Source organism: Elephas maximus, chromosome 2, assembly GCF_024166365.1.
Source record: "Elephas maximus indicus isolate mEleMax1 chromosome 2, mEleMax1 primary haplotype, whole genome shotgun sequence".
In the NCBI taxonomy this organism is placed as follows: Eukaryota; Metazoa; Chordata; class Mammalia; order Proboscidea; family Elephantidae; genus Elephas; species Elephas maximus.
In genome coordinates this window covers 17,993,636-18,017,976 of record NC_064820.1, presented here as the reverse complement: position 1 = coordinate 18,017,976, position 24,341 = coordinate 17,993,636, and the positions used below count along the sequence as shown (strand labels likewise).

At 45.9% G+C, this 24,341-nt stretch overlaps 1 protein-coding gene across 2 annotated transcripts in view; it reads left to right on the top strand.

The window, feature by feature from the left end:
- The first annotated feature begins 470 nt into the window (after positions 1-470).
- Positions 471-24,341, top strand: part of ANKH (ANKH inorganic pyrophosphate transport regulator) — a 169,871-nt gene continuing 146,000 nt past the window's right edge. For both annotated transcript variants that reach the window (XM_049861323.1, XM_049861315.1), the window contains exon 1: positions 471-883. In XM_049861323.1, coding sequence (XP_049717280.1) covers positions 788-883 — 96 coding nt within the window. In that variant the 5' untranslated portion in view covers positions 471-787. The remainder of the gene's footprint in view (positions 884-24,341) is intronic.

The window sequence follows — 24,341 nt, the reverse complement described above, 5'->3', positions numbered from 1 at the left end:
CTCGGCCGCGCCTCACAATCACCGCCCCCTCACGTTCCCGGGCCTGGCCGCTCCCGCAGCCCCGCCGCCCCTCCGGCCCTCGCGCCGCTCCGGCCGCACGCCGGGCCGCTTCGCCTCAGGCTCGCCGCCGCCCCTCGGCGAGTGCGACCCCGCGCGGCCCGGACGCGGCGGCGGCGGCGGCAGCGAGGGCGAGGGCAGCCCCGCGGCCTGTGCTTGCGCAGCGCCCCCCGCGGCCAGGCCGGGGCGGCGGCGGCGCGGAGGCGGGAGCGGCGCTGGGCCCGGCCGCCCCTCCCCGCCCGGCCGCCCTCCCGCCGGGACCGCCGCGGGCCCGGCCTCTGCGCCGCCCCTGGTTTCCTCAGCGCGGCAGCGGCGGCGGCGGCGGCGGCGGCGGCGGCGGCGGCGGCGCCTCGTGCGCGCGGGTATTTATTTATTTCCGGGCCTCGGAGCGCTTATAATGGAGCCGCTGTCAACAGAGCCCTGTGCCGCCGCCGCCGCCGCCGCCGCCGCTGCTGCTGCTGCCACCGCCGTCCCTCCTCTTTTTTTTCCCGGCAGATCTTTGTTGTGTGGGAGGGCAGCAGGGATGGACTTCAGCTTGCGGATCTCCTGCTAGAGCAGCCGCGCTCGGAGAGGGCGCCGCGCCGCTAGGAGTCGCCGCCGCCGCCGCCGCCCGAGGCCCCGCCGGCCGCGGCCTCCTCCGCCCGAGCCCCGCTCGCCCTGCGCCCCGCGCCCCCCGGCAGAGTCCCCTCGCGGCGGCAGATGTGTGTGGGGTCAGCCCACGGCGAGGACTATGGTGAAATTCCCGGCGCTCACGCACTACTGGCCCCTGATCCGCTTCCTTGTGCCCCTGGGCATCACCAACATCGCCATCGACTTCGGGGAGCAGGTAAGCCCGGCGCGTCCCCCGCACCCTGCGCCCCACACCCTGCTCACCCTGCCTTGGCCTCGGACGCACGGGGCGTCGGGGGCGCGGGGAGAGTCACCTGCTCCGAGCTCCTTGTCACCCTGGAACATTTGGTTGGGTTTGCAGATTGTCAAGGGTGACTTTTCCAGCACCCTTTCTCCCACCTCCCAGTTATCCCGCAGACTTTTCGAGCTCTCTCCGGGAAACGCGGAAACATAGGCTGATGAGGAGCTTCACCTATAGAAGGATTTTTAGTGCACAGGAGGGGCATTATGTAATTTGTGATTATGTAAACCTTAGCTCTGTAACTAATGTGTAGTTTCTGATGTCTCATACCCCTGGGATTTTATTTAGCCGGGCTTGGTGGTGATGGGGGAGATTTCCTCTTACAATACGTCCCAGTTGATTTCCCAGGTACTGTTAATTTTTTACAATTTGTTTTGCAGCCCAGGTACGGATTAGAGGTGTCCCAGATGGGTCTTGATAAACCGACCATTGGCCATCTCTCAGTTTGGAATTTTTCTTTCCCTTTTTTCCCCCTCTTGGGCTGCTGAAAGAGGGGAGCACATCTTTGCTTGGTGTTGCCTTCCCCTCCCCGTTTCTTTATGTTTCACCCTCTTCTCTCCATGTGGCGTCATTGCAAATCTAGCGCAGCAGGCTCTCCAGCAGCGGGGCATTGGTACCCTGGGCTGTGCCCATGGGCACCGTGTTCGCGGGGCCTCCACCAGAATGCAGTTGCTTCTAAAGCTGAGGACAGGATTTGTGGGGGGCAGTAGCATGCCACCTTGATGGGCAAGTGTCTGAACTGGCCAGGGGCGAGTGGATGAACAGCATTCCTGATGTTGGGGGTGGGGGTGGCAAGAGACTTCCAAGGCTGTTTATATAGACATGTACGTGGTTTGATAAAATTTTTTACAAGGCAGTTGCAAACCAGAGGTTTGTTTTACTCTTCCATTTGTTGGGTAGCTGCCTGCATTTGTCTCTCAGTGTGCGAAACTTTTGATTGATAGCAACTCCTTAAATCTTCCTGCTTCTTAATACTTAGCCCACCTTATAAGCTCCTTTTTACTTTGAATTTCATTGCTGATGATGGGTGTTCACAGTATGCCAGAGTCTCCAGAGACCTTTGTCTAGTAAGCCAGCTCATTTCATTTGTTGAAATATCAGATCCTTTTGTTGAAAACTTGCTTGTTTCTCCTCCCACTCGGCCCTGGCAGAACCCCACAAGGAATACCCCCAGGGTTTCTCCTTCTCTGCCGCTGCCTGTTCCTTCTTTCATCATTAACTGATGAATTTAAGCATTGCCAATAATCTGTGGGAGAGTTTTTACCTTGCAATTTTTAGATAAATCAAGTGTCGTACGGTCACCTGAGCCTCTATTTTAAGGCTTATCTTCTTGGAGCTGCTCCAGAGGTTAGTCAGAAAGCCCAGGCTGCTCTGCTCTTCTGAGCGCTTCTCCCTGAGCTGTTGAGTGTGTGTGTGTGTGTGTGTGTGTAAGATTCTCATAGGAATGATGGGTGTAAATAAGAGTAGTCTTTGTCAAAATTAAATGACCTGAAGATACCATAGTCTTCTTCCCATTTGCCTTGATTAAATAGAAGGCTGATGTAACTAAGGATTGGATTGTCGTGTAAGGAAAATGATCTCCTGAGGTGACAAAAGGGAGACCAGACCAAAGAGCCAACCATCTCGATGGTTTATCCTAGTAACACTGGTAATTCCAATTCATCCCTAAAGCATTGCTAACCTGATGATCGTAGAGAACGTAAGCAGAGTACTAGAAGAGTTGTCTTTGCCCAGATACAAATTTTATCAACAAGGGTTGGTTTGAGGTCCGTATCCCTGAAATGCCAGTGTACTTATGAGGTTATAGGCTGCTTGGTGGGAGAGAGATTGTATCTCAGAGGTGGAGGTGCAGAGATGGGGAAAGGAATTCATAGGTTTTCAAAACCTAACTTAACCCTTCTGGTATCAGATGATAATTCTCCCAAATGGTACAGGGTGAGAAGAACGGGACTTACTTGTTCTTAGTATTAAACTTGTTGTTGTTAGGTGCCGCTTTCCAACTCATAGCAACCCCACGTGACAGAGTAGACCTGCCGCATATGGTTTCCTAGGTTGTAATCTTTACGGAAGCAGACTGCCGCATCTTTCTCCAGTGGAGCGGCTGGTGGGTTCAAACCGCTGACCTTTTGGTTAGCAGCTGAGCACTTAATCATTGCACCACCAGAACTCCTTAGTGTTCAACTAAACCCTTTGCCATTGAATCCATTCCAACTCATAGTGATCCTGTAGGACAGAGTTGAACTGCCCTATTTTTACATAGGGTTTCCAAGGAGTGGCTGGTGAATTTGAACTGCCGACGTTTTGGTTAGCAGCCAAGCTCTTTGGAATTACAGTGTAAGCTAAAGAGTTACCTGATCGTAAACGGGTAATGAATAGAAGGCATTTTACGCCCAGCTGCTTTGAAGCACAGTAAAGAGGAACAGTAATAAACTTATTTGCAAAAGTAGCTCTGTGTTGGACTTGGGAAAATATGCAGCTCTCACCAGTTTTCCTCCAGTTCTAGATAGATGGGCACATAGAGGTCTCTGCCATTCTTCTGTCACAGTGGACAGGTATATTACGCCTTGCCGGGAATGAATGACCTATGTCTCAGTGATTTACCATCCTGCCATGGGGAGGTAACCCAGGAGCATAAAGGAGTACAGAGCCTCTGGTTCGCAGGCTTTTGAGATGATAAAGAAACACAAAACTGGAAAAGAAAGCATCTCATTAGCTTTTGAGTCTCTGACTCATCAAGAACAAAAGAATAGAAAATCATTTTAAATGTTTCATAGATGAGCCTTTTATGACAATAAACATCTCAGTTTGTGGTTTCTTTAAATAATATGGACAGAGCTTTTAAAATGGGAATTCAGCTGTACACGAGATTCCACTGAAATCAGAGTAGGCTGCACATATGTGACCGGGTAGAGGAATTGTACATTAGTTATCTCAGCTAGCGGGTGCGGGCTAGGAAAGAATACACACCGAATATACACTGTACCAATCCATGCAGTATATAGATTTCCCTGTAATTTTATAGCTCAGTCAAGGAAAAAAATGGAAATATTATGGAGTATTGTAACATGACTAGCGAAACTTATCATATTTTTCAGCTTTGGTGGTGGTAAATTTGCGGGGGTGGGGGAGGAGAAAGAGAAGTTGAATTCTACAATTAAAAAAGGCTCTATGGAATAGAGTGACCTGCTTTTCAATATTAAACATAGGCACTGTAGAAAAGAATGAGAATACATCTATTGTTGCGGAAACTAATGCCTGTAGAATCCTGTAGGTATGTAAAGTACTCGAAGATAATTATGGTATATATATAGAATAATTGAGGAGCCTTGGTGGCACAGTGGTTAAGTGCTCAGCTGCTAACCCAACGATTGGTGGTTTGAACCCACCAGAGGCTCCGCAGGAGAAAGATATGGCAGTCTGCTTCCGTAAAAATTTACAGTCTTGAAAACTCTGTGGAGCGGTTCTACTCTGTCATGTGTGGTCGTTACAATTACTTTTATCTTCATTTCTAAAGATTGCAAATCAAAAGTATTAAGAGCTTCCATTCATTGAGCATTTAACTGTGTGCTTGCAGTATCGCATCACATATTCTGTATGAGGAAAGAACCAGAGGCCTAGGAGTGTTAAATCCATTGCTCAAGATCACACAGGTAGTAAACAGCAGAGCCAGAGGCTGTATCTGCCTAACCCTTACACATTCTGCTCTCTGCCGCCTGTTAAGTATACACACTGAGCCTGCCCAGGAGTTCTTAGAAACTTGGGAAAAAGTTCTAGCTTTTCTAATTCCCGCACTAGGTTTAAATTTAATTTTAGCTGTCATATTTTGAACTTTACAGACTCAGCAGACGTTGACAATCATTAGGAGATCCCCCAGCCCCCACCTGGGAGGAAAAGGACATTTTGACTATGAAGTCCATGTAAGAAGAGCTGAATTATCCAGCTAATTAAATCAACAGCGTATCTAATGTTGACAAGGGTAGCCTAGCCTTTGGTCAGGGGAAGAAAAAAAGATAAGAAAGGACACCTCACAGTAAAATTATTTAGAAATCACCGTCTTTATTATTAAAACAGTACAAATTCTAAGGAAAGAAGGAAGATGGTTGTGAGGTATATTTTGAACAATATATTTCTCTTAAGGTATCTGCAGTGTACATTGGGCCCCACAATATTCAAAGGACTGTTATTTCTGTTTAAACTTGGTGCAAAGTCCTTGAGTTCCTGAAAAGCCAAGTTCACCAAATTATGTAGAATAAATCAGTGAAGATTTTTTTAAGGTACTTAAAAAAACTCCAATTCATGGCAGTCCCACGTGTTACAGAGTAGAACTGCTCCATAGGGTTTTCTTGGCTGTAATCTTTATGGAAGGAAGCAGATCACCAGGCCTCTTTTCCATGGTGCCACTGGGTGGCTTCGAACCACCAGCCTTTAGGTTAGTGGGCAAGTGCCAACCGCTTGCGCTACCAGAGACCTTTTAACGTTAAGGACACCGAAAACGTTAAGGACAGCTTTTCTGTGAAGACTTTGGAGGGGAAAAGAAAGCAGTATTCTCACTTAAGAAGAAACGTGTTTTTTTAGTGCCAGATAATCTACTGTCTCAACCCTCAAATGATAGCTTTTGCAATTTCAAATTGCACGGAATGATTCTTTGCATTCGGTTGGGTCAAGTATCAAAATGTAAAGACCCGGGGTCTTTGTCTGCGAATGTAGAGTTTTGCATGTGGGTTGGTGTGGTTACTGGGGTAAGATGTGTAACAGGAACGCTCAGATGTTTTTCCGCCGTGGGGCCCCTTCTAACTTAATGCCTAGAGCTGGACTTCCACAGTATAAGAGGGGTCTCAAATGATTAACAGCACGAAATGGAAAGGAGAGGAACCTACGAAAAATAGCTTAATAAGTGAAGGACCACTTGTTCTGTTGAGTAGGGAAATGCACCCCTGTCCCCAAAAATAGTTTTACATTAGAGCACAAGATACAGAAATTAACAACAACAAAAAAAGTCTGAGGGGGTGGGGGGGAGGGAGGGAATGTAGTATATGGCACTGGCCGCTCTTGAAAAGGGCGTTCATCACTTCAGGTCACTAAGCATTGGAAGAGACCCCCCCAGACAGAGCTTGACTTAACTAATAAAAGTGCCCCTTGTATGATCCACTTTCTAAAGTCCTTAAAGACAGAAATGTAAATCCCAAAGCTGAGTTGCTAAGTAACTGTAGATGATGTCCTTAGCTGCCGTCGAGTCGGCCCCCAACTCATGGTGACCCCAGAGTCACAGAGTAGAACTGCTCCATCAGGCTTTCTTGGTGTAATCTTTACAAACAGATCACCAGGCCTTTCTTCCATGCTACAACTGGGTGAGTTTGAACTGCCAGCCTTTCTGTTAGCAGCTGATTAATGGGATGCATTTCAAAATAATGTTTTTTTTTTCAAATTATGAAAGTAATATATGCTAATTGTTTAATGTTTGGAAGATAACAAAAAAGTAAAGAGGAAGATAAAAATACCACTAAATGCCACTCTGAAAACCTGTTTAAAATTTTGAGGTAGCTCCTGCCAGGCTTTTATTTTCTTTTTTAGCTTAACTGAAGTCATATACACACATTTGCGTCTTGATCTGTTTTTTGCGGAACACAGATGCATTTCCTCATATCGTTTAAAAGTGTTTAAATATGATTTTCAATAGCACCATAGTACCTGGTGATATGAGCACGCTGTAGTTTCCTTTGCTATGCACTACCCTGTGGTTAAGTGCTGAGGCTTTCTGCTCATGTCTGCAATATCAAGTCCCAATGAGCATCTTTGTGTAGTAAGTAGATAATATTTTTCTCTGCCTGCCTCGGGCCGCATGCCTGGTGTAATTTGGTACCTATTTCGGTTTCTCATTCGTACATGGAAAGTGAGGTCAGTGTCCCTTGCAGTCCATGTTTAGTTAAGGACGCTGTGACCTCCTTGGTCCTATTGATACACACTTTCCTGCCACAGTTCTCGATTCTCTTTGGATGTCCCCGTAGGTGAGTAGTTTCTTTCGGGAGCCACAGAGGTATAATCCTGTGGTTGGTTGGTTTCCTCACTTACTTACTGAGGTGGCCTGAAGACCTGCTTGAATATGACTTTGTCAGAATCCTTCTCTCCAAGCATATCCTTCAAAATATAATCAAATACTTCATATATTGAGGCAAAGTCTAAATCTCTTCCTGGTGGTAGATTGAATTCTCTAAAATGCTTCATATAGCACAACAAGGTCTGAATCTCTAGTAATAGATTAAATTCTTTAAGAAGCAGTTTTAAGGTGTACAGTGTAATTTATGGTACTGCAGCACTTCTTGGAGCCTTGGTGGCGCATCGGTTAAGCGCTTGGCTGCTAACCAAGAGGTCAGCAGGTCAAATCCACCAGCTTCTTCTTGGAAACCCTGTGGGGCAGTTCTGCTCTGTCCTGTAGGGTCACTATGAGTCAGGATCGACTGGACAGCAACAGGTTTTGTTTGATTGCACTTTTTAGATGTGACGAGCCGTTTTCGTAGTAGTGGTGAGTAATTTGGTTTCCATGTCTTCTTTTTTTTTTTAAATCGTGCTCTAGGTGAAAGTTTACAGCTTAAGTTAGTTTCTCATTCAAAAGTTTTGTGACATTGGTTGCAATCTCCACAATGTGACAGCACTCTCCTCTTTTCCACCCCAGGTTCCCTGTGTCCATTCTTAAAGTTTTCCAGTTCCTTCCTGCCTTCTTGTCTTGCCTTTGGGCAGAAGTTGCCTATTTGGTTTCGTATATTTGATTGAACTAAAAAGTACTTTCCTCACACCTGTTACTGTTTGTTCTATGGGCTTGTCTAATCTTTGTCTGAAAGGTGGGCTTTGGGAGTGATTTTAGTTCTGAGTTAGGAGAATGTCCGAGGGCCACAGTCTTGGAAATTTCCATGTCTTTTCTGTCTTCCTTGTTTGAATTGGGATAGTGGGTGGGGTAGGTTATGTGGGTGGAAGGGGGAGAGACCAGGGTTGTAATATCATTCCTTTAATGTCTAATACGAGTCTGAGGAAATAAACTTCGTTAAACTCCTGGTATAACATACCAGGAAACCCTGGTCGCCTACTGGTTAAGTGCTATGGCTGCTAACCAAGGGGTCGGCAGTTCGAATCCACCAGGCGCTCCTTGGAAACTCTATGGGGCAGTTCTCCTCTGCCCTGTAGGGTCTCTATGAGTCGGAATCGACTCGACGGCACTGGGTTTGGTTTTTTGGTTTTGTATAACATACCAGGGATTGCCTCGGTGTCACAAACAGTTAAGCACTTGGCTGCTAACCAAAATGTTGGTGGCTCAAATCCACCTAGAGGCATCTTGGAAGAAAGTCCTGTCGGTCTACTTGCAAAAGACCTCAGCCGTTGAAAACTGCGTGGAGCACAGTTCTACTCAGAAACACATCGGGCTGCCGTGAGTCAGAACTGACTTGACAGCAGCTGGTACTGGTATACCATACCAGAATGACTTTGTTGCATCTACATTAAAAATACATCAGTCATGTATTTTCTGAATACCTGTGACTATTAGTCGCTCTGGAGATGCACTAGAAATACAGAAAACCCTGTTTTATGCAGCATCATCCGGATACAAGCTACCCACATGAGTGAATTTTCTTGACAACAGAAGCTTTTCCCTTTAAGTATAATTTTTTTAGGTATGAAAACTTTTTTTTTTTTTAATTTAACCTATTATTTCGTATTACTCTGCCTTACTAAATAAATACAGTATGCAAAAAGTGATTTAACATTTTTTGGTCGCTTTGTATGTCAGTTGTGCTGGGCAGTCAGTGATACCCATTGACAGGTGATACTCAGAATACTTTAGGACCGGCCTGACACTAACCAGTGAGAACTGGCTGAATGGCCCACCACCTGAGCTCTGCATGCCCGCTGGCCACTAGTCCTCTGGGCTTATTCAGACTCTTAGATGTACAGTAGTTTTTTAATGTTTTTCTGTTGTATTTTAGATGGTTTACAGAGCAAACTAGTTTCTAATTAAATAATTAATACACATATTATTTTGTGACATTGGTTGCCAACCCCACGGCATGTCAATACCCCCCCCCTTCTGGACCTTGAGTTCCCTGTTACCAGTTTTCCTGTCCCCTCTTGACTTCTCGTCCTTGCCTCTGGGCTGGTTCGCCCATTTATGGGCCTGTCTAATCTTTGGCTGAAGGGTGAACCCCAGGAGTGACTTCATTTACTGAGCTATAAAAAAAAACCTTTTTTTTTAGTTTTTTTAAGAGTGTTCAGGGGCCATACTCTTGGTATTTCTCTAGTCTCTGTCAGACCAGTAAGTCTGGTCTTTTGTGTGTGTGTGTGTGTGTGTGTGTGAGTTAGAGGTTTGTTCTACGTTTTTCTCCAGCTCTGTCTGGGGCCCTCTATTGTGATCCCTGTCAGGGCAGTCAGTGGTGGTGGCCAGGCACTGGCTAGTTGTGCTAGAATCAGTCTGGTGGAGGCTGTGGTAGTTTTGGACGCATCTTTCTCTGTGTCTTTGGTTTTCTTCGTTCTCGGTAGTGGATTTTTTTGTGTGGTTTTTTTTGTCCCTGTTTCTTTTTTTTAGTTCACGTATCAGCATTCATTGTTTTCTTACTAACTAGTTGCTGTCAGTTTGCTCTCCTTGCTGTTCAGTGAGCCTGTCCAACCACTTCAATAATAACAACAAAACCAACAAGAAACATAGCTAATGTACACTGAGTACTTTTAATTTTTTGCTTCCTCTGCTCCAGGCCTGGGAAACTAAAATTCATTAAAATTGTATGAAAAATTCATTCAAATTCTATGAAAATTTAGGAGTAAATAACTTCGGAGGCCTCCCTTGGGAATAGTGTATGCAGTTTGTGACACTTGCTTTTCTGTGCTGCCCTGATTTTGTTGCCATTGTAGAGAGATTCTAGAATTAGTCATTTCATCCATCTTCGCACAAGAACAGCTTTGCCGTATGTGACGTGGCCCCTGCCCCAGAATTGCTTAGATCCTGGCTAAGAAAACATACGTGAAACCCTTCTGCAATCAGCAGCACAGGGTGGAATGTCTGATCATACAGCATAGCTTATTATAACCCATGACGAGGTGCTGAGTAATTGCAGGGGAGCAGCCAGTCTGTGGGCCTGGCGATGAAACAGCATGATGCTTGGACATAGTTCTTCATCTGGATGTCGCAGTCCATGATGTCCTTCTCTCTAATGCTCTTGTCTGTCATCGGCATGGACAGAACCAGAATCAGTGTGCAAGGGTGAAGATATAGTCACACCATAGGGATGTTAGCAGGCTTCATATTAAGCTGTACAACCCAGGGCTTGTTTTGCCATCTTTATGGCTTCAGGATCATTCAGCTTCTCTTCCAACAACCAAATAACACTCATGATGCTGTAACAACAGATGTGCTTAAAATTACACCAACGTCAGGAGTTATCTCGGTCAACGAGGAGGTTTATGTGTCACAACTTATTCTTACTGTTACTTTTTTGCTCCTTCACACCAAAAATGCTTTTCAGGTCCATCCTGGGAAGTATAACTTGGTATCATTTGTCAATGCAAAACCAAAAACCGGTTGGCGATGAGTGTGATGTTGTCTCATGGCAACCCTGTGTGCGTCAGAGTAGAACTGTGCTCCAGGGGGTCTTCAGTGGTTGATTTTTCAGAAGTAGATCATCAGGTCTTTCTTTCTGGGTGCCTCTGGGTGGACTCAAACCTCCAGCCTTTTGGTTAGCAGCCAAGTGTGCTAACCATTTGTACCACCCAGGGACTCCTTGCAAAGGGGATATTTATTCCCCCTTAGTGGTTAAGGAAACCCTGGCGGCATGGTGGTTAAGAGCTATGGCTGCTAACAAAAAAGGTCATTGGTTCAAATTCACCAGGCGCTCCTTGGAAACCCTGTGGGGCAGTTCTACTCTGTCTATAGAGTCACTCTGAGTCAGACTCGACTAGATGTCAGCGGATGGGGTTTGGTTTCATATAGAGCTGTCAAAGAAAAAGTTGTATATCTGGTTTAGGAAATCACACGAGGCTCCCAGGACAGATTGATCAGCTTCATTTCTAATTGAGGGAGCACATCTTGGGGTAAGTTAATTCCCAGGTCAGAGCTGGATTTTAAATTTTTGTAGTGCTTTGCTGTGACTCGTTAGATGAGGCTTTTGGTGATTCGGACACCTTGGGTGCTATTCCAGGATTGCCTTTTTTATACAAAGGTCGTGCTGAACGATGTGTTGAGTCTATGGGAATCTGCAGTCCTCTCACAAGGTGGGCCTCCATCATTGTCCCCCACCTCAGGGCAGGGGCAGAGTGGCTGGGTGGGGCAACTCCATAAGGCGATGAGAGGCACTGGCCACATGTTACCAAGCCCACCTTCACCGGCCTGCTTCCTGTGCCTCATCAGTTTCTCTGCCATAAATCCCACCGGGATGGGCCTCTGTCTTGAGGCTTGGAGAGAATTAAAAGAAAGAGTGGAGACCTCTGGGTGGAAGCTTCCAAGGTGGTCCAAAAAGTGAGACTGGGGCTCATCAGGACATTTAGTTGGAATTCAGCAGCCGGAAAACAGAATATTTACTGGTACTACCAGTCTGGTGGGTTAATGAGGCTTTCCCAGTGAGCAAGATGACCCAATAATTAGGAGGGCAGAAGCCAGCTTTGTGACTCAGATCTTCCTGTTGTTGTTGTTGTTAGCTGCCATCGAGTTGGCCCCAACTCAGGGCAACCCCACGCATAACGGAACGAAACGCTGCCCGGTCCTGCACCATCCCTGTGATTGGTTGCTGATCTGACCATTGTGATCTATAGGGTTTTCTTTGGCCGATTTTCAGAAGTAGATCTCCCAGCCTTTCTTTCCAGTCTGTCTTAGCCTGGAGGCTCTACTGAAACCTGTTGAGCATCATAGCAAAATGCAGGCCTCCACCGACAGACGGGCGGTGGCTCTGCATGAGGTGCTTTGGCCAGGTCTTCCGCACGGAAGGAGAAGATTCTACCACTGAGCCACCACCATCCTCAACTAGTCTTCATGGAGTGTGAGAAGTGAAGAATGTTTATTTTGTGTGACGCCCGAAGGGGAATATTTTGAATCGGGGGCTTTCCAGGTTCACTGGTCCTGTGTGATGCACACGCCATGAGAGCCGGTTTGCTCCAGGTGTTGTCTCTGACTGAAACCATAGTGAGTCCACATCTATAAGCTTTTCAGAATCCCTGCTCAGCTTTTGAAAAATGTAAGCCTATAGGGAAGTATTTGACTTCTCTCATTTCCTAACTTGTCATTTGCCTTAGATGTGGCCAGTTTACATTTTGAAAGCTGCTTTTAATACGATAAGAAGTTTGTGTGCTCTTTTATGTTGCTCCTAGATAACCCTGAGATCTGGTGGCCTCTGGCTCATGCAACTTAATCAGGGCCTGATTAAGGTGTGTGAGGGCCCTAAACACTGATAATCTGTGGTGTCCCCCTCCTCTGCTTACTCACATGTTGGAACGAGATATGTAAGTTGTATGTATACGCGTGTGTGAGTGCGTTAGCTACCCATGATGTAATTTCTTTTTAAATGTGACAGATGTCACCAAAGCTGTTGAAGTGGTAGGGGCCTCACAGCTTAAACAGTCTTGAACATTCGGACCCTGGTGACCCCGCGTGAACCTTATGTCTGGTCGGCACGTTCTCATGCACTGGAGCTGGTCTCAGTTTCATTTAGCACCCTGCCATTCCCTTCCACTGCAGCACTCACTTTTCCTTGTGCCCTGTCTGCTTGACATCAGTGGGTCTTTGCTTTGGGTACCTGGTGCCACTGTTCTGTTGATGCCCTCAGTACCCACTTACCTTGCTCACTGGGTAATCCATCCCTGATTCTGATAGAGGGGATAGTAGTGTGGAGAATCTGAAATAGCAGATGACAAAAAGTCCCCTGCCTTCTGAGTGCTTTCAGTGGTTTGGCAGGAGATTAGCAGTTGGCAAGGACACTGAGGTTTCATACCTCGTGTGACCTAAACTTGACATTCATAAAGACAGATTGCCCAGAGGAGAGTAACAAATAACCACGCTTAACAAGAAGGAGGTAACTTTCACCTCGAGGACTCCAGCCAAGTACAAGGCCGCAGGAGCCGGAAAGACAGCCTACAGCAGCCTGACCCAAAACCAGGGAGTCAGAGCAAGGTTCTCTCCAACTTCACCCTTCACCTCCGTCCACCATTCACTGAGGCTGCTCAGAGACCTTCTCTTGTCCTACCTACGGGATGGGTTATGGTCACTGCCACTTCCTCTCCACCTCAGAGTTGCATCACCTGGGAGGACAGCTGCCGTGGAGCCTGACATACAAGAAGGGTGGACCTTGTTTCTGCTCCCACACTGGGACACACCGCCACTGGGTGTTATACCACCCAGTGCTGGGCTCACACCCATTGGGTTGTTTACCAAACATGGCAGTACACTGGCTTTAAGTACGTGGTCCTCCAAGTGTTATCAGCCTTTCTAGGACAAGCCAAGGCTTCAGCAGTGACTATAAAGGAGCATGGACTTACTTCTGAGGACAGTAGAGACCCACGAAGGGTCCTCCAGCAGGCTCCGGCAGTGAGTAGCTGTGGCGCACGGCCACTTTGTTCTTGCAGAATTCTCATTGTGACTCCAATTTCAGAGAAGGGGCTGGTGAGCCTGCTTTCATTCCTTTTTTAAAAAAAATTGAGGTATAATTTACATATGGTGAAATGCACCCATCTTAAGTGGCAGGTCCATGAGTTTTTTGTTTGTGTTATTAACTTTAAAAAATAGGCTTTATTTATTTTTATTGTGGTAAATATATATGTGTGTGTGTATGTATGTATATAAGAGTATGTGTGTATGTTCACACACACATTTGCCATTTCAGCTTTTTTACGTTAACTATGTTCGTCACATTACGCAACCATCACCATTATTCGTTTCCAAATTTTTCCATCGCGGGTCCTCATAGTCTTGTGTAACCCACACCCTGATCAAGATATAGAACATTGCCTTTAGCCCAGAAAGTTCCCCAGGCCCTTTTGCAGGCATCCTGTCCTCGTCCCCAAGAGGCAACCACTAGTCTGATTCCCGGGGTGAGCCTTTTTTAATTGCGACACAGAATGACAGGCATGCCTTTGGTCGTCATTGTTGTTACAGCGCGAAGCACTGTTGTTCTTTCCTGTTCAGAGTGTGGCTTACTAGTAAACGTTTTAGTGAATGGCAAATAGGAACAGAACTTGACTTTCTATATACGTATATATTAAGAAAAAAAACCTTTTCCTTAATTTGTACCGTTTGGTGTTTTTTATTCTTCTGATGACATTCACCCTTGAATTCTGTGAACGGCTGATCGTTTTGATGTTCAGACAGGTTTCAAGTCCATTTAAAAATATAATATCATTGGCTACTGGGAAAGCCTATGGTTTTTAAATAGGACCTCCCTTAAAAAAAAAATGTATTGTTTTATTCTAATTATAAATGTAACTCATTTTCATTGTTAAAAAAAAAGGGAAATAAAGAAAAGGATCAAACAGAAAGTAGGAATCTTATGCAAGTCTACTCCCCAGAGATAACCTCCCTGTCTTATTTTAGGGCATATTCCTCTCATCTGTTTTCCCTGCATATATTTTAAACAAAATTGTGACCTTTTTTCACTCTATCAGGCTATTTCCCTTAATTTTAAATATTCTCCTACAATGAGATTATTAACGGTGTCCTAGCTTTCTGTCGGAGCCCTGGTGGCACAGAGGTTAAGAGCTCGGCTGCTGTCCACAAGGTCAGCAGTTCAAATCCACCAGCCACTCTTTGGAAACCATCTGGGGCAGTTCTGCTCTGTCCTGTAGGGTCGCTGTGAGTCAGAATTTACTTGACGGCAGTGGGTTTTGGTTTGAGCGTTGGATCATGTGGATATAGCATAATTTATCCGCCAGTGTTCTGTGGTTAGATACTTAAGTTGTTTCTCTTTCATGCCTATTATAAATAACACTCTGAAACTTTTTTGTGTAGAAATCTTTGTGCATATTGATTATTTCTTTGGATTAATACCTAGAAATCCTTGTTGCCCACGTACATCTTTTCAAAACTTTTGCCGTAGGATGCCACTCTTCTCTGTAGAAAGTGACTCCAGTTGACCCTGAAGGTGCAGTACTAGCAGTGTCCCTGACCCACAGCAGGCAGTCCCTCCTTTTCAGTTTGGTTTTATTGTCCTGTGACCTCTGCTGTTGAAAAGCTGCATTTTTAATTCTCGTAAAATCTCATGGTGACAAAGTCTAGCCAATAATTTCTTTTAGTAAAAGCATTTTTATGCTGAGAGATCAGTTAAGTTTTTCATCATGTAACACTCTCCAGCAGTTTCTAGACTTTCCTCCTTTTCAATAAGTAAGTCTTAGACCCAGTATGTCCCCTGCATGGGGTCAGGCCAGAGAGTGGGGAGGGGAAGGATTGTACTGGTTTTTCCTGTGTGCACACCTGCGAAGATACCTGTCTCTGCAGGTTTCCAGGCACACAGGTAAGTGCTTTCAGTCCCTGAGTGCACTGATGCTTAAGAAGTTTTTGCTTCCCTGTAACCATGTGAGAGAGCAGAAAAGCTTTCCTGCAGCCTCCTGCGCAGGTCCTGCCCTAGGCGCTCAGCGTGCACCTTGGGGAGCGGGTCACCTTCCCCACTTTCAACGCGAGGAATCTAGAGCGGGAAGATGAATCGCTTGTCCATTAGGGGCCAGCAGAAACCTGCTGAATGGCAGATGGATTTAGAGTATATGCATTGGCATTGGTCCTGCCTTTCTTGTGCTTTGGGGCAAAGACATTTAAGACTGGATTGGTTCTGTAGTAGATGTGTTTTTGGAAACCCTGGTGGTGTAATGGTCAAGAGCTACGGCTGCTAACCAAAAGGTCAGCAGTTCGAATCCACCAGGCACTCCTTGGAAGCCTTATGGGGCGGCTGTACACTGTCCTATAGGGTCACTATGAATCAGAATCGACTCCACGGAAATGGGTTTGGTTTTTTTTTTAGATGTGTTTTAGGAGCCCTGGTGGTGCAGTCGGTTAAGCGCTTGGCTGCTAACCAAAAGGTTGGCAGTTCAAACCCACCAGCTGCTCCACAGGAGAAAGATACGGCAGTCTGCTTCTGTAAAGCTTGCAGCCTTAGAAACCCTATGGGGCGGTTCTACCCTGTCCTATAGGGTCGTTATGAGTTGGCATCAACTCTACTGCACACAGCAAAGATGTGTTTTAAAAAAGTTGTGTTATTAGGATTTAAACATGTGCTTTTTGAAATGATGGATTAAATTTCATTTTCTTTTAAGTATAAACTGGAGTTTGATACGAGGGAGGCCCCAGGTGGTACAAACAGTTAATGTACTCAACTGCTAACAGAAGGTTTTGGAGTTTTGAGTGTGTACAGAGGTGAACTGGAAAAAAGTCCTAGTAATTTAATCTACTTCTGAAAAATCAGCCCTTGAAAGCTCTCTAGAGCAGTTTTACTCTGACACAGATGGGGTTGCTGTGAGTTGGAATCGACTCGACAGCAGCTGTTCCAACTGGTTTCCCGTGAGGTTGAAGGGGGAGCTGCGTGTACCACTGACTCCTTCTCTAGACATACAAACGGGACCAAGCTTTTCTCAGTCTGCTTGACAGTTATGGCAGGTGATTTTAAAACAGTGCCTGATGGCTGGCTTGAGGGGCTCTGGTGGTACAGTGGTTAAAGCACTCAGCTGCCAACTAAAAGATCGGCGGTTCGAACCACCAGCTGCTCCATGGCAGAAAGATGTGGTAGTCTGCTTCCGTAAAGATTACAGCCTTGGAAACCCTACAGGACTGTTCTCCTCTGTCCTGTGGGGTCACTGTGAGTCGGAATCCACTTGAAGGCAGTGGTTCTTTGTTGTTTTTTTTTTTAATGGTGGCTGCCTAAAGAGCTGAAAGTTGTATGTAGCTCACTTTCCCATGTGCTTAGGATACTACTATTTGGGAGTGTTTTCAATATTAAATACAGGGGAATATGGAACACGGGGTAAGAGTGTGGTCATGAATTTGTTCAAAGGCTTTTTGGACACCTACAGAGCTGGCCACTGAAGATGGAATGGCAAAAAAGACCAAAGCAGTCTTCTTGTCACCTTCACAGCGATTATATCTAGTAGATCCTTTGCTGTCAAGTCAGTTCCGACTCATAGTGACCCTACAGGACAGAGTAGAACTGCCCCATGGGGTTTCCAAGGAGCACCTGGTGGTTTCAAACTGCTGACCTGTTGGTTAGCAGCCATAGCACTTAACCACTATGCCACCAGGGTTTCCATATCTAGTAGAGGCAACAAAGAACATGCTAAGTGCTGAGATGGGGGAGAGCAGGGTGCTTGCTCTGGGATACCATAGGAGGGACCGCTTAGCCCACTTAGTGTCAGGAAAGCTTTCTGTTCAAGCTGAGACCTAAAGTAAAAGCATCCCATTTGAGGACGGAATGATGCGGAGTATGATTGGAGCAGAGAACAGGAATGGGAGTGGCAAGAGGTGAGGACCGGCCTTAAGCAGAGCCCAGATTGGGAAGAGCCTAGTCAGTCTGGTTAAGGAGTTTGGACTTGATCCTGAGTGCAGTGGGAACTTTAAAGGACTCTCAGTGGGGTGTGGTGCATTCGAATTTGCATACTTGAAAGATAATTTTGGTTTCACTGTGGCTATTGAATTAGAGGGAGGTGAGGCAAGGAAACCAATTAAGAGGCTATTGTGGTAATCCACCAGCAAGATGGTGGTGGCCTGGATTAGGGTCGTGGGGAGGCGGGGGGCGGGGGGGGGCTGACAGAAAACGATTTAGAATTAAATGGACCTGGCCACCGATTGGGTGGGAGAGGGGAGAGGATGATGATGGCACCAAACTTTAACAGAGCAGATTTGGGGAGAGAAAAAAAAAAGTTCCATCTCAGTTGTGTTAATTTAGGTTTAGTGAAATGTTTTCAATTGTTTGCCTGAGAGAGAATACACATTATGAATAAGCAGTGGTAACTGCAATAAATACAATCAATAGGCCCTCTCTCTCTCTGCAGCAGCTGCAGTGTATTTTCTGTTAATAGATTTTCAAGAGTCCATTTTTACCCAAATGCAAATGCTATGAATATTCATTTATTCTTTTAAAACAACAAGCACACTGGTTTTTAATGTAAAAATGCTTTATTGAAATGCATCAGTTCTCAGCCATTTGCTTTAATGAAATCACAATACAGAAAATTCCAAAATATTTATGAATATTTGGCTTGGGAATGCACTGGGACTTTGGGGGAAGCAAATGTATCTGCATCCTCATCGGGCTAAGGATAATATTACAGGTGCTCCGGGTACCTGGTGACAGCGGAGAGACGCCATCTGGAGCTAAATTTGACGAGGCCCCTTGGATAACACTGCGCAGAATGGGAATTCCAGAACACTTAACTGTGCTCATGAGGAACCTTTACGTAGATCAAGAGGCAGTTGTTCAGACAGAACAAGGGGATACTGCGTGGTTTAAAGTCAGGCAAGGTGTGTGTCAGGGCTGTATTGTTTCACCATACCTATTCAATCTGTATGCTGAGCAAATAATCCGAGAAGCTGGACTATATGAAGAACGGGGCATCAGGATTGGAGGAAGACTCATTAACAACCCGCGTTATGCAGATGACACAACCTTGCTTTCTGAAAGTGAAGAGGACTTGGAGCACTTACTAATGAAGATCAAAGACCACAGTCTTCAGTATGGATTACACCTCAAGATAAAACAAAAATCCTCACAACTGGACCAATGAGCAACATCATGATAAACGGAGAAAAGATTGAAGTTGTCAAGGATTTCATTTTACTTGGATCCACAATCAACAGCCATGGAAGCAGCAGTCAAGAAATCAAAGGATGCATTGCATTGGGTAAATCTGCTGCAAAGAACCTCTTTAAAGTGTTGAAGAGCGAAGAGGTCACCTTGAAGGCTAAGGTGTGCCTGACCCAAGCCATGGTATTTTCAATCCCATCATATGCATGTGAAAGCTGGACAATGAATAAGGAAGACCAAAGAAGAGTTGACGCCTTTGAATTGTGGTGTTGGCAAAGAACATTGAATGTACCATGGACTGCCAAAAGAATGAACAAATCTGTCTTGGAAGAAGTGTGGCCAGAATGCTCCCTAGAGGCAACGATGGCGAGACTGCGTCTTACATACTTTGGACATGTTGTCAAGAGGGATCAGTCCCTGGAGAAGGACATCATGCTTGGCAGAGTACGGGGTCAGCGGAAAAGAGGAAGACCCTCAACGAGGTGGATTGACACAGTGGCTGCAATAATGAGCTCAGCATAACAATGATTGTAAGGATGGCGCAGGACCGGGCAGTGTTTTGTTCTGTTGTGCATAGGGTCGCTACGAGTCGGAACCGACTCGACGGCACCTAACAACAACAACAACTTGGTTAGCTCTTTCTGTATATGAAATGTCTACAGCAGAATGAGTGCTCTGCCAGTAGGGAGTGGACTAGCCTTAGAGAGTATCCCTTCATGGTGTTTTTGTTTTCAGCATTGTCTGCAGCTTACAGTTTGGTTGTAATTTACAAACTTATTTCAAATACATCTTCCTATAGAATTAATATAAATTGTGGTTAGGTTGCCTGGTCACTCCACCAAGTTATATAACCCATGATATTATTAAAATATTATATATTTGCAACGAAAGGAGTAGAAAACCACACCTGTAGAAGAGCCGTACTTGGGCAAAGCCGTAACACTGAAAAATATTTGTCTTGACTAATGAAACTTTTTAAGAACAATTGGTTTGATTATAGTATAAGGCAGGTGGTGGCACTTTGGAGAGGGGGTACCCAGGACCTTAGAGATTGGATTAATTGAAAATCAAAACTTCTTCTGGGTGTACTTGACTCATCAGCTGTGATGACAGTAATTTGAAAACTCACAAGTGGGAGATGAGTGGGACGCAGGTTTCCAAGGGATAACCTGACAAGACTTGGAAGAGAGGATGGAGGTGAAGTAGATCTCCTGGGGTGGTGGTAACGGGTAGGGCTGGGGTGGATTCTCTTGGGGTGCTCCAGGACTCTGATACCTTGGACCCAGGACAGCTTGGGTCGGGCTCACGGTAGGGAGTGGGGTAAGAGGAAGATAATGTACATTCAGCCATTCGCTTGTGAGGGACACTTTTTGGGGGATCACAAGACATTGCCTGTACCTTGCTGTAATGCAAAGTCTGGCATTGGTGAGTTGTCCACTGCTAGTGTTTCCTGCGGAGCCCTGGTGGTGCAGTGGTTAAGAGCTCAGCTGCTAATCAAAAGGTCGGCAGTTTGAATCCACCATCCACTCCTTGGAAACCCTGTAGGGCAGTTCTACTCTGTCCTCTTGGGTCAATGTATTACTTATAAGGGAGTCTTATGTGTTTTACCACTAAATATAACTGGTTTCTTTCTGGTTGGAGAAATGCTTGCTCTAATAGCCATACTCAGTAGCTGCCTGTACTTTTAAGAATTGTGTTCCCTGGCCTGTAATTTATTGGGGCCTAAGGATCCTTTTTTTTTTAAGGATCCTTTTTTTTTTAAGGATCCTTGGGGAAGCCTTGCTGTCCTAGTGGTTAAGAGCTACAGCTGCTAACCGAAAGGTCAGCAGTTCAAATCCACCGGGCGCTCCTTGGAAACCCTGACCTGTGGGGGCAGTTCTACTCTGTCCTATAGGGTCACTATGAACTGCAATCGACTTGACGGCAATGGGTTTGTTTGTTTTAAGGAGCTCTAGTGGTGCAGTGGTTAAAGCAATCGATTGCTAACTGAAAGGTCAACAGTTTGAACCCACCAGCCACTCAGCAGGAGAAAGATGTGGCAGTCGGCTTCCATAGGGCTTTATAGCCTTGGAAACCTTATGGGGTAGCTACGAGTCAGAATTGACTCCATAGCAGTGGGGGTTTTTTGTTTGTTTTTTCAGTGATATCCCAAGGAGCCCTGGTGGTGCAGTGGTTAAAGCATTTGGCTGCTAACCGAAAGGCTGGTGGCCCAAATCCACCAGTCACTTAGCAGTAGAAAGATATGGCAGTCTGTGTCTGTAAAGATTTACAGCCTTGGAAACCCTATGGGGCAGTTCTGCTCTATCCTACAGGGTCACTGTGAGTTGGGATTGACTCGATGGCAGTGAGTTTGGGTTTCGGTCTTGGAATGATGGCCTAGGTTCCTGTGTGGTGCAAATGGTTTGCTTTCAGCTATTAAGTGAAAGGTTGGTGGTTCGAATCCAGCCAAAAGCACCTCAGAAGAAAGGCCTGGGGAACTTCTTCCGAAAGATCACAGCCTTGAAAACCCTACGGAGCAGTTCTGTTCTGCGCACGTGGATGGGGTCGCCATGAGTTAGAATCGACTCCGCAGCAACTGAATGGAAAACAATGAACATTGTCTTTTTCTTGCCTGGAGCACGGTTCACGTTTGTCGGGTGGTTCGCAGTTTGTAATAGTTGTTTCCCCATCCACAGGCACTGCCCAGAAGGAGAGCATGGCCACCGCCCTCAGATTCTGTTAGAGGCACACACCTGAACGTCAGAGCACTCTGGCCGTGGCCCCGTTGTCTCCTCTCCTGAGATGGGCACACCTTTCTTCTGCACCCGGGGTGATGTTTCTTTGCGGGTGTCCTCCTGGAGCAAGGAGCGGTGTGGAGTACAATCTGGGTGTACCAAGATGGAGAGCAGAGAGGCATTGCAGCTCTGGGCTGCTGAGAGCCTCAGCCTCGTGCCTGGATCAAAGCCAGTGGGTGGGCTTTCCCTTCTCTGGGTGTTTCTGAGTCCTAGCCCCCTCCCCTGTTTGAGGCCATGCACTGTTCTACTAAGAATGAGACGCTTTCTTTCAGGATAGAGGCGTAGGTCACGGCAGAGTCTTAGCAGGGTTCAGTGTCACCTGCAGGTTCTGCCCAGTCCTCCTGGAATTCTGTTCTTACATGCATTGCTCTTCCTTCTGGAACATTCACAACGGTAACCATCGGGCCTGGTTTCACCCGGCCTCTCCCCTGTCCTCTCTGCCCTCCCCTAAACTAGTGGGAGCCCCTCGAAGTTCCTTCTCCTTATCTGCAACTTAAAAGCTAATGAGCAGATGGAAAACAAATTCTCTGGGCTTTCATTGACTGTGCCTTCCGGCGAACATTGCAAATTCTTTTGCTTCTCAGCACCTTTTCGTTAGTCAGGTGTCTTTTTTAAACATGTGTTTTCTTTCAAACATTCATTAGTTTCAGATTAAGTTGTCCGGTTGCTGCTCGGATGAGTTCCTTTTCACAGTAGCCAGCTCAGAAGAGGCAGAGGGTCGCATTCTTCCAGAAGTCCCCCTTCCTTGAGGAACCAGGGGCCTGTGACATGCTGCCCGGGCTTGGAAGTACGCACCCGCACAGCTGTCCCCCCACCTAACCCCGAACCCATGAGAGCATACCTGGTATGTGCTTCCGCTGACTGTCCCAGTCTCCTGGCTTCTCTTCCCTACAGTACGGAGCAGAGTAAGCGGTTTACCAATGAGTCGATTGTGACTCATGGCAACCCCATGTGTGCCAGAGTAGAACTGCTCTCTATAGGGCTTTCAGTGGCTGATTTTTCATAAGTAGATCACCAGGCCTTTCTTCCGAGGTACTTCTGGGTGGGTTCAAACTGCCCATCTTTCGGTTAGTAGCTGAGCGCTTAACCATCTTGCAGCACCCAGGGACTCCCAGCTCAGGGTAGACACCTAAGAAACATTTGAATGAACTAAATAAATGAAGCGAATGAGTACCCAACGACAAAAGCAACCAAATGTGAATTGCTCCCCTGTCATCTGTCCACTGAAGCACATTTCCCTGTAAATGGAAGGACAACAAACTGGGTTTATTAGGCTTCTTCCTAAAAATAGCACCTTGGTAGATGAACCAAGCTTGGGATATGTGGCAGGGAAGAGACGGTGTACTGCTGTGCAAGCAGACAGCCTTCCTGGCTTTGCCCACCTGCGAGGAAGGCAGCTCTTCTCAAACACCTTATCTGGAAACACGTCAGGGAGGGAGTTAGTGGTGGCATTGACATAATATCCAGCTTTGTCAAACCGATTAGAATGTAGATATCAGTGAGACCTTAAAAAAGAGTTATTCTTGTATTTGGGTGAGAAATCATTTTCCAATGAAAGTAAACATGCAAAAACATGCCTTTCTTGGGAGGTGGTTTCACCTCAGGGGAAAGGTCAGGTTGCCTTGAGTATTCTGGACTTGCTCCCTGGTTAGGAGAAGGACTTAGTCCTGGAGGGTGTATTATGATCCTAGAGCTGCCCGTCTCACCCAGGGAGGTGAGAGTGCAAGGTCAGGATTGGGCTGGATGCCCAGAGAGGTCTCCCTGACCACCCCTAGTTAAGAGCCCTCACCTCAGCCTGGAAAGTTCACAAAGAAGACCAGCTTCTCTCTGGGGATATACCTGCAAAGCACCGTGGCAAGCAGTGTCTTAATAGATGGCAGTCTTCTCTCATGGAAAAGTGTGTCTTCAACCAATGCAAGGAGTCCCTGGGTGGTGCCATCGGTGGAGTCCTCAGCTACTACTAACTGAAAGGTTGGAGCTTCAAATCCACCCAGAGGTGCCTTGGGAGAATGGCTTGGCGATCTGAAAAATTAACCATTGAAAACCCTGTGGAGCACAGCTCTACTCTGACACACACGGGGTCACCATGAATCGAATTGGTTCAACGGCAACTGGTCAGCCGATGCAGAGAAGTTCCGCTGTACAGCTGTGGTTGGAATTGAACTGACTAGACCAGAAGTGAAGAGCAACATTAGTAAGACTTTTTTTCTATTAACTATTATCTCTTAGTAAAGAGCATTCTGCACTTTCCACTTTTGATTATCAGAGTGATCTGTGGCCAAACCAAAAAGCTTTTAATGTGCCATCTTATATGTCATATTATATGTCATAGCAATGGGATTACACTGAAGTAATAGTAATCTAATAGCTAGCAAACAAAATGGGTATGAAGCCCACCTCCCCTCTCCTTATCTAATACATAGGTTAATAACCTATAATAACTTCCTATGTAAATTACGTTAACAATCATAGTTAACAGAATGTCTATGTGTATTCAACACTTTCAAAGAGAAAACACTCTTTGCTTCAGGGATTCTCCGTTTGTTACATCACTCCCATGATACAAAGTGAGAGAATATGTTTAAAAATAAAACTAGAACCCTTTCCTTCCCCAAAATCCACATGAGAAGATAGAAGAGAAAATAGATCAGGAACTTTCCTGCCATGTGATGCTTGCGAAGAAGAAATCTGATCTCTGGTCTCATACCAGTCTCTTAGCAACTGAGGCTGAGGGGTAAGGCCAAGGGGAAGAGAAGAGGAAGGAGGAGATGTTTATAAAAACCTAAGGCTGTTTTGTAAACTGAAACACTTTCCCCAGAACCTTGGTACATGCTTGTTTGGGTTATTTTCAAGTCAGAT